Source organism: Cajanus cajan, chromosome 5 (genome assembly GCF_000230855.2).
Source record: "Cajanus cajan strain Asha chromosome 5, NIPB_CcT2T_4, whole genome shotgun sequence".
In the NCBI taxonomy this organism is placed as follows: Eukaryota; Viridiplantae; Streptophyta; class Magnoliopsida; order Fabales; family Fabaceae; genus Cajanus; species Cajanus cajan.
In genome coordinates, this window is record NC_138521.1 from 24,563,836 (window position 1) to 24,581,171 (window position 17,336).

A 17,336-nucleotide genomic window follows, 5' to 3' on the forward strand; every position below is an offset into this window, starting at 1 on the left:
CACTTCCACATAAAAATGATGTGGGTTTATTATTATTAAGATGATTTTAACCTCATTCATGTTTATTCAAACAGGGTTAAAATAATGTGGTCTAGAATTTTATTGCAAGCGAGAAAAGAAGCAATAAAGAATTAATGAAGAATGATTTTATTATAATCATAATGGAAACATGTGCCCTATCGAGGCTCGGGGGTCGGGCTGTCCCCGAGGAGTGATCTCTAATAGTCACTGAGTCTATACATCCCTATCGGAAGGAGAAGGACACTTGATGACAACAGCTGGCCTTGACGTTTGTGAACCAGCCTTCCTAAAGATCTGGCTTAAAGAACGTCGAGAAGGATCTTGGTTCATCTTCGTCCTTTGATCTTTGTTAGGGTTGTATCTTAACCCTTGTTTCCCCGGATTGTCTTTGATAATGGGTAGCTCCGGGATTCCTTGGGAGTCCTTGCCTAATTCTTGTCTTGGCAAGTATCCGTTCTTTGTGAGCGTATGAGCTACCTTCTTCATTTCTCGGGGAAACGTTTCAACATTGGCGATTTCCAATGCTTGGAAGGCGGTTTCTAAAGCTTCCTCTGCTGCATCCACATAAAGTATGTTGGATGGCTTGCTGATGAGTATGTCATCTTTAGCTTGTTCGGTCACCAGTTTGTCACCCACTATGAACTTGACTTTCTGGTGGAGCGTAGAAGGAATAGCTTTCGCATCATGAATCCAAGGTCGGCCGAGGAGACAGCTGTATGCGGGAGTGATATCCATCACTTGAAATTCGACGTTGAAGATAGTGGGTCCAATTTGGATTGGAAGATTGATTTCTCCCACTACTTCTCTTTTAGAACCGTCGAAAGCTCGAACGATCATGTTGCTCGGGCGCGTTTGGACTCCCTTGATTGCCAATTGCTTGAGCGTTCTTTTTGGCATCACTTTCAAGGAAGATCCATTATCTACCAAGACTTTAACGATGTGATACTCCTTGCACTTTATAGAGATGTGCAAGGGCTTGTTGTGGTTTGATCCCTCGGCGGGGATTTCTTCATCGATGAAGGTGAGGTGATCATTAGCCGTGATGTGACTAACAATCCCCTCAAACTTGTCTTGGGAGATAGTGTGCGACACGTATGCCTCGTTCAAGACTTTCAACAGAGCTTGCCGATGCGGTTCGGAGCATAGGATCAACGACAACAGAGTAATCTTTGCTGGCGTCTTATGAAGTTGATCCATGATGGAGTACTCGCTCTGTCGGATAAACTTTAACAGCTCGTCTGTCTCCTCCTCGGATTCTTTTTCCTCGGTTTTATCTTTTCCTTTTTCTTTATTCTTGGGAGCTTTTTCTTGTATATCTTCGGGAGTGTAGATCCTGCCACTCCTAGTCATGCCCCCAAGTCCAGCGATGTTAGAGATATCGCTGTCGGCAGAAAGGTGGATGTCGTATATCCACGGCACAGCCTTATTCGATTCGTAAGGGAAAGGTCTTGGAGCGACAATCCTTAACGGCGTGGGACCTTCCCCTTTTTCTGTCTTGATTACCAACAACGGCATCGTCGTGTGTTCGCTTTGCGCAGTTGTTGGTTTGCATTTTATCACAAATGGCGTGCGATCCATTATTTGAATATACGCATCGATTATTTCTTTCTTTTTATTAATGTTTATTAATGGATTACTAGGAGAGATGTATGAATGACTCCTAGATCTCTCCATGCATGATATGAGATGATGAGGTTGAATATGCATGCATAGTGTTTATTTAACTAAGCATTATCATGTTTTTAGGATGTTCCTAAGATGATGCATGATATTGCTTGGTTTGGATAAATGACCCCTTTTTTTCTTTTTTTGGGTATTTTTATTTATTATTATTATTTTTTGTATTTTTTGGGTGAAAAGGGAAACTACCTATATGAATGTGATGAAGGTAGATGTTAACACCGTATAATGGAAGATTCTTATTCCTATTTATTCTTATTTTAAAAAGAATAGGAATGTTGTATGTTTAAAGAAATGCAATGTATGCTCAAACAATTTCACATAAACAATGCACAAACAATTCACTCATCCACGAACAGTCACGAGCGAATCACGAGGTAGGGGTCTCCTGCAGAAAAGTGCATATTCAAGGAGGATCTAACTGTTCTCACTTGGTCAAAGGCCCCCAAGGTGCCCCCATTATAGGGACCCAATTCCTCTCATCGTAGGTCGATGGAAAGTTCCAACGCACCGTCGGACTCAAGTTCATGGTTATCACCTTGAGTGATGTTTTCCGACAACGGTCTACGGGCACCTATAGACCCATTCGACAACCGGCCGTACTAACATCCACTCCCTATGGTTAATCACTCATGCCCCCGGGTATAGAGGGAACTGTTGTGTGCAAAGGTTTGTGTGCAGTTTTTATCTCAAACATTTGCGGAATTTAAACATACAACAGTTATTTTAAAGCCATATAATAAATCATGTTATCATACAAGCAAGGGGTAATAAAGTAATTTTAACTATTATTTTAAAAATAATCTGTCACTAAATGGGACTGACTCTCGAGGCTTCCCCAGCGGAGTCGCCATCTGTCGCCACCGGCCCGAAACGGGCTTTCGGCATTCGCGAAGGATGGTTGGACTCGTTTATTTGTTTAAAAATAGTGGATTGCTAGAATGACTTATTCTCAAACTGAGACCTCGTCAAACGAGCAATTTTATTAAAAGGCTCACTAATCCATATTAATCCCAAGCGGGACCCTCCATGGATTAGTGGTTTTCGCAAAAGGAGGGTTCGTGGAGTCGCCACCAATGTTTTACTCAAAACATTGGAAAAAGGGATAAGGCAATTGATTTAAAAATCAACTTTGGCCACTACAACCAGAGTTGGGTAAGGGAGTCGGTTACGCGTGGGGAAGGTGTTAGCACCCCACAGCGCCCCTTTCGGGTTCCCTATGACAGATTATTTTTAACAGAACAGTATAAAATTACTAAATTACCCCTATTTATTATAAGCGATTATAAATTAACTATCTACATGATGACAGTTTAAATATGCACACAGAAAGCAGTAAAAGGAAGGATTTAAGAAGAAACCTCTTGAAGCGTGCTTTTATATATTGAGTAAAACTGGGAAGCTTTTTGGCGTTCCCTCGCTCTACAAGCTCGCTCGCTCTCTCCTATAAAATTTTGACTATGGAAATCCGGAGGATTTCCCTTCGACTAGGTTCGAATCTCCAAGCTAAGTGCTCGGAATTCCAGAACTTCGTCGGATCGACTCCCAGAGAGATTTCTAGGGCAGAACACTGCTCAAAAACCCCAGAATACTCAAGGAGGGAGTCAAAACTGAGTGTGAAAGTGTGGAATGACGTCCAATTGACGTCATATTTATAGGGAATAGGCGCAGTACGGCCTACAGGGCCAATACGGCCGTATTGAAATTTTTGAACTTCAATACGGTCGTATTGGGGTTCAATACGGTCGTATTGAAAGTCAGAAATTTCAATACGCCCGTATTGAGTTCGCAGCGGTCGTATTGAAGTGTCAATACGGTCGTACTGACTTCAGTACGGCCGTATTGAAGCTTCAATACGGCCGTATTAAGTTCAGTACGGCCGTATTGGGCTTTTTCCCTCCACTTCCTTATTTTTAGCTATTCTAAGACCTCTAGACCTACAGAGAACCCTCCTAGGGCTTTCCAGGAGTCCTTCTGGCTGATTATCCTTCAGTCTTCGAGAGTCTTCAAGCTTTTATTTCCGACCCGGACAATTTTAGGGGTCTACACTAGCTGCTCTATCTTTAAAGGTATTAGGGTCTCCTACAAAATGTTGAATTATTGTATAGATAAGAGTTGCAACTGCATCCTCTTCTCTAGTTTCTTGTTTAACTGCATTTAATATGGCTTCTCTGTCAGCAGGACTCCAGAAATTATCCCACCATCCTTTGAGCAGACCAATGAAACCTTGTATTAAAGTTGTAACAGCCCAATTTTCATTGGGCCGTAGGCCCAATTCGTTGCCCAGAACGGGCCATTTCAAAAGTGAAACGGGCCGTTCTGGAATAAGTTAAAGGCCCAAAATTTGAGAAGCAGAACGGACCGTTCTGGAGGGAGAACGGGTCGTTCCGGTTTGGAGAACGGGCCGTTCCAGAGGGAGAACGGGCCGTTCTGGTTTGGAGAACGGGCCGTTCTGCTGGGTTTGAGAACGGGCCGTTCTGGTTTGGGAACGGGCCGTTCCAGTTGAAAAATTTGCGTAGGTTTGAAGGGCCCAGAACGGGCCGTTCCGATTTTGGAACGGGCCGTAGTGGTAGGTGGGCGAAAAATCCTATAAATAGGCCTCAAATCCTCTCATTTCTACACACCTCTCATTCTCACTCTCTCTTCTCTTTTGTTCTCTCTTTCGTTCCTCTTCTTCTCTCTGAAGACCAAGGGGAACTCAGAGGATGAGGTTCTGCTCCAATCTTAGTTCCGATCCTTATTTAAGGAAAAAGAGGAGGTTCTGCCCGAGTTCCTATGTATCCAGGTACGGGGGGAAAAGAGATTATTTATATGTGGAGTTACATGAGAAAATTGGGTAGAAGAAGAACCCTTAGGATTATGAGCAATTTTATAATTATTTCTGTTTGAAAAATTATTGGCATTATTTGATTCTGTATGAATATAGGAGTACGAATATATGATTTATTTGTAAAAATAATGCTCTGGGAGAGAGAACAAAATTATAGAAAAGTGCCTGTAGGCTAGGTTTTGGAAAAATTGAATTATTTCTGTTTGAGGAATTAATTATACCATTAGATTCGGTATGTGTTGAGGCTTATAAATATGCTAATAATTTGTAAGAATGATGATCTGGGAGAGAGAACGAAATTGTAGAAAAGTGCCTGTGAGATAGGTTTTAATTAAGGGTTTTACTGTTTATGCTGAATTATATTAAATTGATAATTCCATTGTTTATAATATTAATTTACGAATGTTATTATTGTATTGATTGATAAGAATGAATGATTTTGATGTGAATTACTTGAGGGGTGTGTAAACCCTTATTTTGTTGGGCTTATCTGTTGTGTATGTGAGGTGGAATTGTGTACGTGATGTGAATTTGAATTATGAGATGAGATGTTGTATGAATGTGATTATGATTGTGATTATGGTGCCTCACATCAGTGACTAGGGATGGCACGGCCCCTGGGTAAGTGGTGCTACAGGGAGGGCGTGACCCTAGCATGGTGTGGGATGAGTAAGACAGTTAACACACACCACTTATGTCGATTATGGCAGCCCTGACATAGGGTTAATTGCAAGAGACTGTATGGATTGTAATTTGATTGTGGTTCCTCACACTAAAGGATCAAGGATGATACGAACCCTGGTAGTTGATGTTTGAGGGACGAGCGTACTCCCGGATGATCAGGGATGATACGAACCCTGGGTAGGTGATGCTTCAGGGACGAGCGTACTCCTTAATGACTAGGGATGGCACGGCACCTGGGTAAGTGATGCTACAGGGAGGGCGTGACCCTGGTCTGGTGTGGGAGGCAATTAACCTGTATCACTTGTGTCAGATATGGCGAGGTCTTGGCATAGTGTTAATTGTAAGATTCATGTGAATTATGGATTTGAAAATGATATTGTTAATTGTAAGATTGACATGAATTATGAATATGGAAATGATGTTGTAAATTGTATAATTGGTGTGGATTATGATGGATTGAGATATGTATGTGAAATGAGAATTGAGATGTGAAGATGATGAGTGATTGATATATATATATATATATATATATATATATATATATATATATTTTATTAAATAATGAATTATGATGAGATTATATTGTTATGTGTTTGTATGTACTTTGCATATAGATATTTTCTTTTCTCACCGTATAAACTGTGGATATTTTAGGTGAAGAAGATCCGGCTACGAGTGGCATCTAGAATGCCAACAGTTAAATTATGGGAATGCTCTGATAATGTGACATCGGGGCAGAGGATTTCTAGGATAGAATATTTATATGGATTTGGTATTGTAATAAATGTGTTTAAAATTGTAAACTCTTAAATTTTACCTTTCAAGTTTTATTTTTCAGTCATTTTCTTATATTGAAGAAAGAACAGTTTCGAAGTTTTATGTGAACCCTTTTACGAACCCTTTGAAAGTATATTCTTCTTAATTAAATTATATTATATATGTGTTGGGGTAGTAAGGGTGTCACAAAAGTCATAGCTGTGGCTTTATCAGAATTTCCACGTCTCTTATAGGCACTAGCTGCCATAGACATTTGGCAAATAAAATCTAATATATTTTGTTCACTCATGCCATTTATGTTCCATTCACAGATGTCACTTCCTGAATAACTATTTTGAACTAATTCTCCTCTTTCTTCATAAAGAACGTCAGCAAGAGAAGGTCTTGGATAATAGGTTCTAGTTTTGAGATAGGTAGTCTTTATTTTATTAAGAGAAAGATCATCTATTGTGAAGTCCCACATCGGTTAGGAAGGAGAACGAAGCATGCCATATATATGGGTGTGGATACCTTCCTTGTGTGGACGCGTTTTGGGGTGGCATGCGTGCCATTGCCAGAAGCAAAACCGTGAGGGCTGCGGCCAAAGCGGACAATATCCACATGCGGGTTGCTGGGGTGTTACATTACCTACAACCCAAATTGTTTAAAGGTAATTTTCTAGCATTGATAGGGTGTGGGGTTCAGTCTTAGACCTAATCTTGTAGAATGCAAATTAAGTTTGAGAACTTAGAAGTGTTGGATATTGGTGATAGACTATAAAATTGTACAAATGCATGACCAAACCGAAAATGAAAGGAAAATAAAAAATCTTAAGCAATGAATTGAACCCAATATCATTCAGCTACAAATCTATTTTGTAACTTGTTTCGATCATACATGTAATAAATGGAATAGAGCTGGTGAATGGACTCTTTTGAATTCAATCATTGTTATACATTTTTAAAAGGCTATATAATTTTGCCACTTAATCATTTATATAAATAAAACTACATGAAAGGGGGCATTGCATAATAAATAAATAAAACTGATTATAAACTTAATCTTATATTATATAGTTTGTATCAATTAGAATTTTGTCCTAAAACTAATTTGATGGTTCTAATTTTACAAATTAAACTCATATAATGTAAGTACTAAACAAAACACTACTCAAATATTATGATTTTAGTAATAAAAAAATTTCTCACTTTCTAACTTTTCCCAACGTGGAACTCTAAGGGGGTGTATTGGTTTAGGATTTCGTAGGATTTTAAAAGACTTTTTTTGAGTAAAAAAGTCCATTAGTATTCAATCAGGATTTTATGTCACTTAAAAACAATCCAGTGGTATTCAATTTGGATTTTCAAGATTTTTTAAAGAGTCCATTAAAATCCACTGGTATTCATTTGAGATTTTTTACAACTTAAAAACAATCCATTGGTATTCAAAAATATAAAGATTTTAAAGGATTGTTGTGTGAAAGGGATTTTGAAGGACTTTCTAGTGTTATCTATAAATACCAGATTCATAAAACAATCTCATTCAAACCCATCGGATTTTGAAGGATTGTTTGAAGTGATTTTTCAAGTGTTTCAAGAATTTTCTGTTATACATTATAGTGATCATCAGACAATGAATAACGTAAGATACAATATTATAGTATGTACGAGTAGAATTTAGAACGAATTGCGTACCCGGAATCAACGAGGGATCCATTCTTATCGATCTTGAACAGCGTGAGAGAAGACTGCTCTCTTCCTGATAGGAGGTAGAAAAATAGAAGACAAAATGTATTTCTTCTTATGAACTGACTAATGGGATATCAGTTCTTTATCCTTACCAGTAGAGACCAGGGATCTCTCAACGGGCTACTTAATAGTCCAACCCATCACAGACTATTTATCAAAAGCCCAATAAGCATTATCCATAAATTGACAATAGTATGCAATATAATTGATATTAATATATAAATATAATTTATTAATTAATGTTAATCCATAATAATAATAATAAAAATAGAGAATAATTATATAAATAAATATAACATTCTCCCACTTGGATAACATTAATCAATAAATTAAATATACCAATTACTACACAAGCACATATATCAATTAACAATATAAGAAATATAAACATGAATCACAAAGATAGTTTCCGATAGGGATACATACCTTATGCTTATATTTCATAAATAATGGATAATGAGAAACATAATAAAATATGTGATCCCAAAAATGGTCCAAGCAATTTTATATGCTAAAAGAGATGTAATGAAAACGACGTCATTGATAAATTTACATCTCATGAAAACCATAATAATAAAATGTAAATTTCAGACTCCCACTAATCCAATACATCAAAAAACTTAACCACACCCATATGAGTTACATGATTTTGAAAAATTCCAATAGCTAAGCCTTTAGTCATTGGATCTGCTAACATATTTTCTGTAGCAATATACTCAATTCGAGTCTGAGAATCCAAAACTTTCTCTCTAACAAATAGAAATTTTATATCAAAATGCTTTGAGCGAGTAGAACTTCTATTGTTTTGAGAGAAATGCACAGCAGCAGTATTGTCGCAATATATCACAAGTGGCCTAGAAATACTTTCAACAACATGAAAGCCAGAAATCAAATTTTTAAGCCACACAGCTTGACAAGTAGCCTCATAACAAGCGACATACTCTGCTTCCATGGTAGAAGTAGCTATAAGAGTCTGTTTAACACTCTTCCAAGAAATAGCTCCTCCTGCCATCATAAAAACAAAGCCGGAAGTAGATTTTCGATCGTCAGGGCAACCAGCAAAATCAGAATCAGAATAACCAATGACCTAAAGTTGATCAGACTTCTTATAGGTCAACATATGATCCTTAGTTCCCTGCAAATATCGAAAGACCTTTTTAACGGCTTTCCAATGACCCAAACCGGGGTCACTCAAGTATCTCCCTAAAGCATTAACAACAAAAGCAATATCGGGACGAGTACAAACTTGAGCATACATCAAACTGCCAACAGCGGAAGCATATGGAACCTTTTCCATTTCAACTCTATCATTATCATTTTGAGGACATTGAGATTTAGAGAGTTTGTCACCTTTTTGAACAGGTGCAACACATGGAGAGCAAGAATGCATGTTGAACCGTTTGAGGATTTTATCAATATACCCTCTTTGAGACAATCCAAGCATGCCACGTGACCTATCACGGAAAATTTGAATGCCTATAACAACAGAGGCATCACCAAGGTCCTTCATATCAAAGTGGCTATTTAACATAAATTTTGTCTCAGTCAAAAGTTCAACACTACTACTAGCAAGAAGAATATCATCAACATATAAGACAAGAATGATGAAATGGCTCCCACTAGTCTTCAAGTAAATGCACTGATCTGCGGCATTTTCCTTGAAGCCAAAAGAAGTGACCACCTGATCAAATTTCAAATACCATTGTCTAGAAGCTTGTCTCAGTCCATAAATAGACTTCTTCAACCTACAAACCAAATGCTCCTTACCTTTTTCAACAAAGCCATCAGGTTGAATCATATAAACTTCCTCAAATAAATCTCCATTCAGAAAAGCCGTTTTGACATCCATCTGGTGAAGCTCCAAATCAAAATGAGCTACTAAAGCCATAACAACACGAAAAGCATCCTTAGTAGAGACCGGTGAGAAAGTCTCCTTATAATCAATACCTTCTCTCTGACTATATCCTTTTGCTACAAGTCTGGCTTTATACCTCTCAACTTTACCATCTGGACTACGCTTAGTTTTGAAGACCCATTTGCACCCAACTGGTTTACAACCAACTGGTAAATCCACAAGATCCCAAACATCATTATGGGCCATAGAAGCTAACTCATCATGCATAGCATTTAACCAATCAGAAGCAAAAGAACTAGAGATAGCCTCTCTAAAAGTGGTAGGATCATCAACATTACTAAGATCAAATTCATGTTCTTGAAGATAAACTAAATAATCATCAGGTATAGAAGACCTACGTACTCTTTGAGATCTCCTCAAAGGGATCTCTTCAACAACATCATCATGTACTTGTTCATCTACTACAGGTATTGTGACATCAAAATTATTTGGAACAACTTCATTGCCATCATGAACAACAGGAATCACATTATCTATAGGAAATGAAATAGGAGGTATAGGAACCAAAACGCGATCTTCTCTGAGAGTGACCGGTCGTGGTGTAATGCTTCCATTGTCCAAATCATCCTCAAAGAATATCGCACGATCAGATTCAATAACTCGCATAGAGTGAGAAGGACAATAAAATCTACTACCACGAGAACCCACACAATAACCAATAAAAAAACCGCTGATAGTTTTAGGATCCAGCTTTTTAAGTTGAGGATTATAAGGCCTCACTTCTGCCTTACAACCCCACACATGAAAATGTCTCAAACTTGGCTTCTTCCCAGATATAAGCTCATAGGGAGTCTTTGGAACAGATTTACTAGGTACTTGATTAAGAATGTACACAGCAGTCCTTAAGGCATCTCCCCAAAGGAAATCTGGTAAAGAGGAATGGCTCAACATACATCTCACCATTTCTAAAAGCGTGCGATTCCTTCTTTCTGCAACTCCATTCTGTTGTGGAGTACCGGGCATAGTATACTGAGCTTCAATCCCACATTCATCAAGAAATCTAGCAAAAGGTCCAGGATTTCTACCAGTCTCATCATACCTGCCATAGTACTCTCCACCTCTGTCAGACCTCACACATTTGATCTTCTTTCCTGTTTTCAACTCGATAGCAACTTTGAAAGACTTAAAGGCATCCAAAGAACTTGACTTTTCCTGAAGAAGATCTATCCATCCAAATCTAGAATAATCATCTATGAAAGTGATAAAATACCTATATCCACCCATGGCAATGGGTGTAATAGGTCCACACATATCAGTATGGATAAGCTGCAACACATCATCACACCTATTTGCACCTTTATTTCTGACTTTTGCAGTAAGCTTGCCCTTAATGCAGTCAACACAAGTGCCAAAATCAGAAAAATCTAGATTATGAAGAATACCCTCTTTAATCAACCTCTCAATCCGAGGTCTAGAAATATGCCCCAAACGTCTATGCCACAACATAGAGGAATTTTCATCAACTCTACTACGCTTATGCCCAACAACAGAATTAACAGACATGTCATTCAGATTCAACATGTAAAGCCCATCACATAAAACTCCTGAACCAACAGTAATGGAATTGAAACAAACAGCAAGTTTACCATTACCAAATTCAAAAGTGTAGCCACATTTGTCTAAAGCTGAAACTGAAATCAAATTCCTTCTCATGGAAGGTACATAAACAACATCTTTTAATAACAAAACATGTCCAGAAGGTAAACATAAAGACACTACTCCTATATCTTCAACAGATGCTCTAGCTCCATCTCCCATGATAACTTTGGACTCAACATCACTTGGTTTTCTCAGACTTGTGAACCCCTGTAAAGAATTCACAACATGAATAGTGGCACCCGAGTCTAACCACCAAGAATTTGGAGGAACATTAACCACATTAGATTCAAAACAAGCTAGAGCAAATAGGAGTATACCTTCCTTATTAGTATTCTTCTTCTTAAGAAGATAACAGTCATCTATCTTGTGCCCAAATTTCCTGCAATAGGCACAATTCCCCTTGAAACGCTTCTTCTTAGGCTCCAAATGCATTGGTGCTTTCCCTGTGTTCGCCTTTTCAAAATGAGACTTTCCTTTGAAACCCTTCTTCATATGTTTAGTGCCAGAAGTAGAAGCGATAAATTGCACACTATGAGACTTGGTCTTTTTAATTGATGCTTCCTCTTGGGAAACAATGGCAATCATCTCATCAATTGTCCACTCCTCTTTTTGAGTGTTGTAAGAAGTTTTTAACACATCAAACTGAGAAGGAAGAGATTCTAAAACCTGCCAAATCAAATAACTCTCACCAAGCTCCACCTTTAGAGACCTGAGCTTGTTATAGTAGTGTACAAGCTTCATCATATGCTCACGAACACCACTGACACCATCATATTTGCTCTTCTCAAGAAGAGACAGATACTGACCCTTTTGAGCTTTGTCAAAAGTCTTAAATTTCTCTCCAACTGACCTTAGAAAATCCTTAGCCGTATCATTTTCTGGAATGCTTTGTCGAATAGACTTCTCCATAGTGTGTTTCATCACCATCAGACACACTCTATTTGAGTGTTCCCATTTCTCACGAGAAGCCTTCTTGGCAATAGTGGACTCAGGAGTAAGAGCCGGAGGCTCTTCCTCTCTCAAAGAAAAGTCCATATTAGTAATTGCCAAATATAAATCCAGAGATTCTTTCCAGTCCTCAAAATTTGTCCCATTCAAAGTTTTGACCGAAGTCAATTGCATAGGCAAAGAAGCTGGTATCAAAACAACAAAGAAACATTTAATATGCACAATCATTATGCAATAAAAAAAAATTAAATGTTTCTGAATACACAGCCAAACCTACCTATATTATAAAATTTCTCATTTATTATGATCCCGCCTAAGGGTCCCGAACCATAACAAATAAGAAATACAAAATACAACGCATAAATAAAAAAAAATCTAATACCGATAGGGTATTTGACAAATAATTCACATAATAAAAAAAAATTAAAAAATGCATTGTATCATAATACCAAAATACATTAACAACAAAATACCGATGGGGCATAATTATCATTAATGTAATATAAAATTAATTAGAGAAATAATTAAATTATTTCATTCACCCAAATTTTATATAACTATACCCACGATAGGTGAGCTCACAATCATATAAAATTATATTACTCATGCTTAAAAATATAATAAAATTATATTATGCATGAACAACATATGAAATAAGTACAAAATAAATAATTATTGATACAATTAAGGGTTAAAAAAAATTAATTAGAGTATAAACATGCTGTCAAAGATAGTACAATATACTAGCATGTTATTTAAAATTTCATACCCAAATTCTGAAAGTATAATATTAATTTATATAAACAATTACCAGCTCGTAAATACTCGTGACCGATGAAATGTACGTGATTATTAATTAGCTCTTTACTTTGACTTATTTTTTTTTATTTTATTTTTTTTTTAATTTATTTGACAAAAGCATTAACTAAATGTCCCAAACTTTGAATTTGATTTTTATAATTGTATTAGGCTCCTGAATCTTTTGTAGTGAACTGAAAAAGATGTCATACTTCCGTTCACCAGCAGAGATGTCATCTTTTGCAGAGATGCAGCCATGGCCCCTGAGCCCAGCAAACCGCGTAGGCCCACTCACAATGCCTCATAATCCACAATCATTTTTCTCAAAATAATTACAATTACAATAAATAAATAAATATAACATAAAGGCAATAAAAAATGGTAACTAACACGGCTGCAATGAAAACGCTCATCATGGAAAAATTAATTCAATTGTTATGATGCGCAAACGACCAAGTCATAAACAATACATTTATAAAAATTTATTGTGTATTTAATATTAATCAAATTACCGATACAATAGTTCAAAATAAAATAAAATAAAATAAAATAAAACTCGATTAGGAGTTGAAAGGGCAAAGAGAAAAACAAGAACAGAAGCACACTCCAATTATCAATAAGATATACCTAATAAACTTGTCGCATAATATCATGACAAAGACATCGAATAAAAATCTGCTATGGAAAATGACAAATATTCTACAATGAAAATCCCTAATTTAGAACAAATTTTATCAATATAATTATAGGATTCATCGGATACAAATTTTATAACAAAAAACAACCATAATCATGTATCTTACCAAGCTTTGATACCAATTGTTATACATTATAGTGATCATCAGACAATGAATAACGTAAGATACAATATTATAGTATGTACGAGTAGAATTTAGAACGAATTGCGTACCCGGAATCAACGAGGGATCCATTCTTATCGATCTTGAACAGCGTGAGAGAAGACTGCTCTCTTCCTGATAGGAGGTAGAAAAATAGAAGACAAAATGTATTTCTTCTTATGAACTGACTAATGGGATATCAGTTCTTTATCCTTACCAGTAGAGACCAGGGATCTCTCAACGGGCTACTTAATAGTCCAACCCATCACAGACTATTTATCAAAAGCCCAATAAGCATTATCCATAAATTGACAATAGTATGCAATATAATTGATATTAATATATAAATATAATTTATTAATTAATGTTAATCCATAATAATAATAATAAAAATAGAGAATAATTATATAAATAAATATAACATTCTCCCACTTGGATAACATTAATCAATAAATTAAATATACCAATTACTACACAAGCACATATATCAATTAACAATATAAGAAATATAAACATGAATCACAAAGATAGTTTCCGATAGGGATACATACCTTATGCTTATATTTCATAAATAATGGATAATGAGAAACATAATAAAATATGTGATCCCAAAAATGGTCCAAGCAATTTTATATGCTAAAAGAGATGTAATGAAAACGACGTCATTGATAAATTTACATCTCATGAAAACCATAATAATAAAATGTAAATTTCAGACTCCCACTAATCCAATACATCAAAAAACTTAACCACACCCATATGAGTTACATGATTTTGAAAAATTCCAATAGCTAAGCCTTTAGTCATTGGATCTGCTAACATATTTTCTGTAGCAATATACTCAATTCGAGTCTGAGAATCCAAAACTTTCTCTCTAACAAATAGAAATTTTATATCAAAATGCTTTGAGCGAGTAGAACTTCTATTGTTTTGAGAGAAATGCACAGCAGCAGTATTGTCGCAATATATCACAAGTGGCCTAGAAATACTTTCAACAACATGAAAGCCAGAAATCAAATTTTTAAGCCACACAGCTTGACAAGTAGCCTCATAACAAGCGACATACTCTGCTTCCATGGTAGAAGTAGCTATAAGAGTCTGTTTAACACTCTTCCAAGAAATAGCTCCTCCTGCCATCATAAAAACAAAGCCGGAAGTAGATTTTCGATCGTCAGGGCAACCAGCAAAATCAGAATCAGAATAACCAATGACCTAAAGTTGATCAGACTTCTTATAGGTCAACATATGATCCTTAGTTCCCTGCAAATATCGAAAGACCTTTTTAACGGCTTTCCAATGACCCAAACCGGGGTCACTCAAGTATCTCCCTAAAGCATTAACAACAAAAGCAATATCGGGACGAGTACAAACTTGAGCATACATCAAACTGCCAACAGCGGAAGCATATGGAACCTTTTCCATTTCAACTCTATCATTATCATTTTGAGGACATTGAGATTTAGAGAGTTTGTCACCTTTTTGAACAGGTGCAACACATGGAGAGCAAGAATGCATGTTGAACCGTTTGAGGATTTTATCAATATACCCTCTTTGAGACAATCCAAGCATGCCACGTGACCTATCACGGAAAATTTGAATGCCTATAACAACAGAGGCATCACCAAGGTCCTTCATATCAAAGTGGCTATTTAACATAAATTTTGTCTCAGTCAAAAGTTCAACACTACTACTAGCAAGAAGAATATCATCAACATATAAGACAAGAATGATGAAATGGCTCCCACTAGTCTTCAAGTAAATGCACTGATCTGCGGCATTTTCCTTGAAGCCAAAAGAAGTGACCACCTGATCAAATTTCAAATACCATTGTCTAGAAGCTTGTCTCAGTCCATAAATAGACTTCTTCAACCTACAAACCAAATGCTCCTTACCTTTTTCAACAAAGCCATCAGGTTGAATCATATAAACTTCCTCAAATAAATCTCCATTCAGAAAAGCCGTTTTGACATCCATCTGGTGAAGCTCCAAATCAAAATGAGCTACTAAAGCCATAACAACACGAAAAGCATCCTTAGTAGAGACCGGTGAGAAAGTCTCCTTATAATCAATACCTTCTCTCTGACTATATCCTTTTGCTACAAGTCTGGCTTTATACCTCTCAACTTTACCATCTGGACTACGCTTAGTTTTGAAGACCCATTTGCACCCAACTGGTTTACAACCAACTGGTAAATCCACAAGATCCCAAACATCATTATGGGCCATAGAAGCTAACTCATCATGCATAGCATTTAACCAATCAGAAGCAAAAGAACTAGAGATAGCCTCTCTAAAAGTGGTAGGATCATCAACATTACTAAGATCAAATTCATGTTCTTGAAGATAAACTAAATAATCATCAGGTATAGAAGACCTACGTACTCTTTGAGATCTCCTCAAAGGGATCTCTTCAACAACATCATCATGTACTTGTTCATCTACTACAGGTATTGTGACATCAAAATTATTTGGAACAACTTCATTGCCATCATGAACAACAGGAATCACATTATCTATAGGAAATGAAATAGGAGGTATAGGAACCAAAACGCGATCTTCTCTGAGAGTGACCGGTCGTGGTGTAATGCTTCCATTGTCCAAATCATCCTCAAAGAATATCGCACGATCAGATTCAATAACTCGCATAGAGTGAGAAGGACAATAAAATCTACTACCACGAGAACCCACACAATAACCAATAAAAAAACCGCTGATAGTTTTAGGATCCAGCTTTTTAAGTTGAGGATTATAAGGCCTCACTTCTGCCTTACAACCCCACACATGAAAATGTCTCAAACTTGGCTTCTTCCCAGATATAAGCTCATAGGGAGTCTTTGGAACAGATTTACTAGGTACTTGATTAAGAATGTACACAGCAGTCCTTAAGGCATCTCCCCAAAGGAAATCTAGTAAAGAGGAATGGCTCAACATACATCTCACCATTTCTAAAAGCGTGCGATTCCTTCTTTCTGCAACTCCATTCTGTTGTGGAGTACCGGGCATAGTATACTGAGCTTCAATCCCACATTCATCAAGAAATCTAGCAAAAGGTCCAGGATTTCTACCAGTCTCATCATACCTGCCATAGTACTCTCCACCTCTGTCAGACCTCACACATTTGATCTTCTTTCCTGTTTTCAACTCGATAGCAACTTTGAAAGACTTAAAGGCATCCAAAGAACTTGACTTTTCCTGAAGAAGATCTATCCATCCAAATCTAGAATAATCATCTATGAAAGTGATAAAATACCTATATCCACCCATGGCAATGGGTGTAATAGGTCCACACATATCAGTATGGATAAGCTGCAACACATCATCACACCTATTTGCACCTTTATTTCTGACTTTTGCAGTAAGCTTGCCCTTAATGCAGTCAACACAAGTGCCAAAATCAGAAAAATCTAGATTATGAAGAATACCCTCTTTAATCAACCTCTCAATCCGAGGTCTAGAAATATGCCCCAAACGTCTATGCCACAACATAGAGGAATTTTCATCAACTCTACTACGCTTAT

The 17,336-nt window shown here is 36.8% G+C and overlaps 1 protein-coding gene across 1 annotated transcript; it reads right to left on the bottom strand.

Moving 5' to 3' along the window:
* Positions 1–11,592: 11,592 nt before the first annotated feature.
* LOC145957923 (uncharacterized) lies at positions 11,593–13,237 on the bottom strand. The gene is made up of 3 exons (XM_083074352.1): positions 13,192–13,237; positions 11,716–12,366; positions 11,593–11,612 (listed from the first exon to the last, which is right to left on the bottom strand). Exons 1-3 carry the CDS (start codon positions 13,235–13,237, stop codon positions 11,593–11,595), a joined length of 717 nt encoding a protein of 238 aa, XP_082930478.1.
* Between the last annotated feature and the right edge of the window lie 4,099 nt (positions 13,238–17,336).

Excerpts from the sequence above, each read along its gene's own strand:
- LOC145957923 (XM_083074352.1), bottom strand. The coding sequence starts at position 13,237 with ATGGCTGCATCTCTGCAAAAGATGACATCTCTGCTGGTGAACGGAA. Across the intron at positions 12,367-13,191 it reads ATCTCTGCTGGTGAACGGAA|CTTCTTTGCCTATGCAATTG; the intron begins GTATGACATCTT and ends TTTTGATACCAG. Across the intron at positions 11,613-11,715 it reads CACTAAACATATGAAGAAGG|GAAATTTGGGCACAAGATAG; the intron begins GTTTCAAAGGAA and ends TGCCTATTGCAG.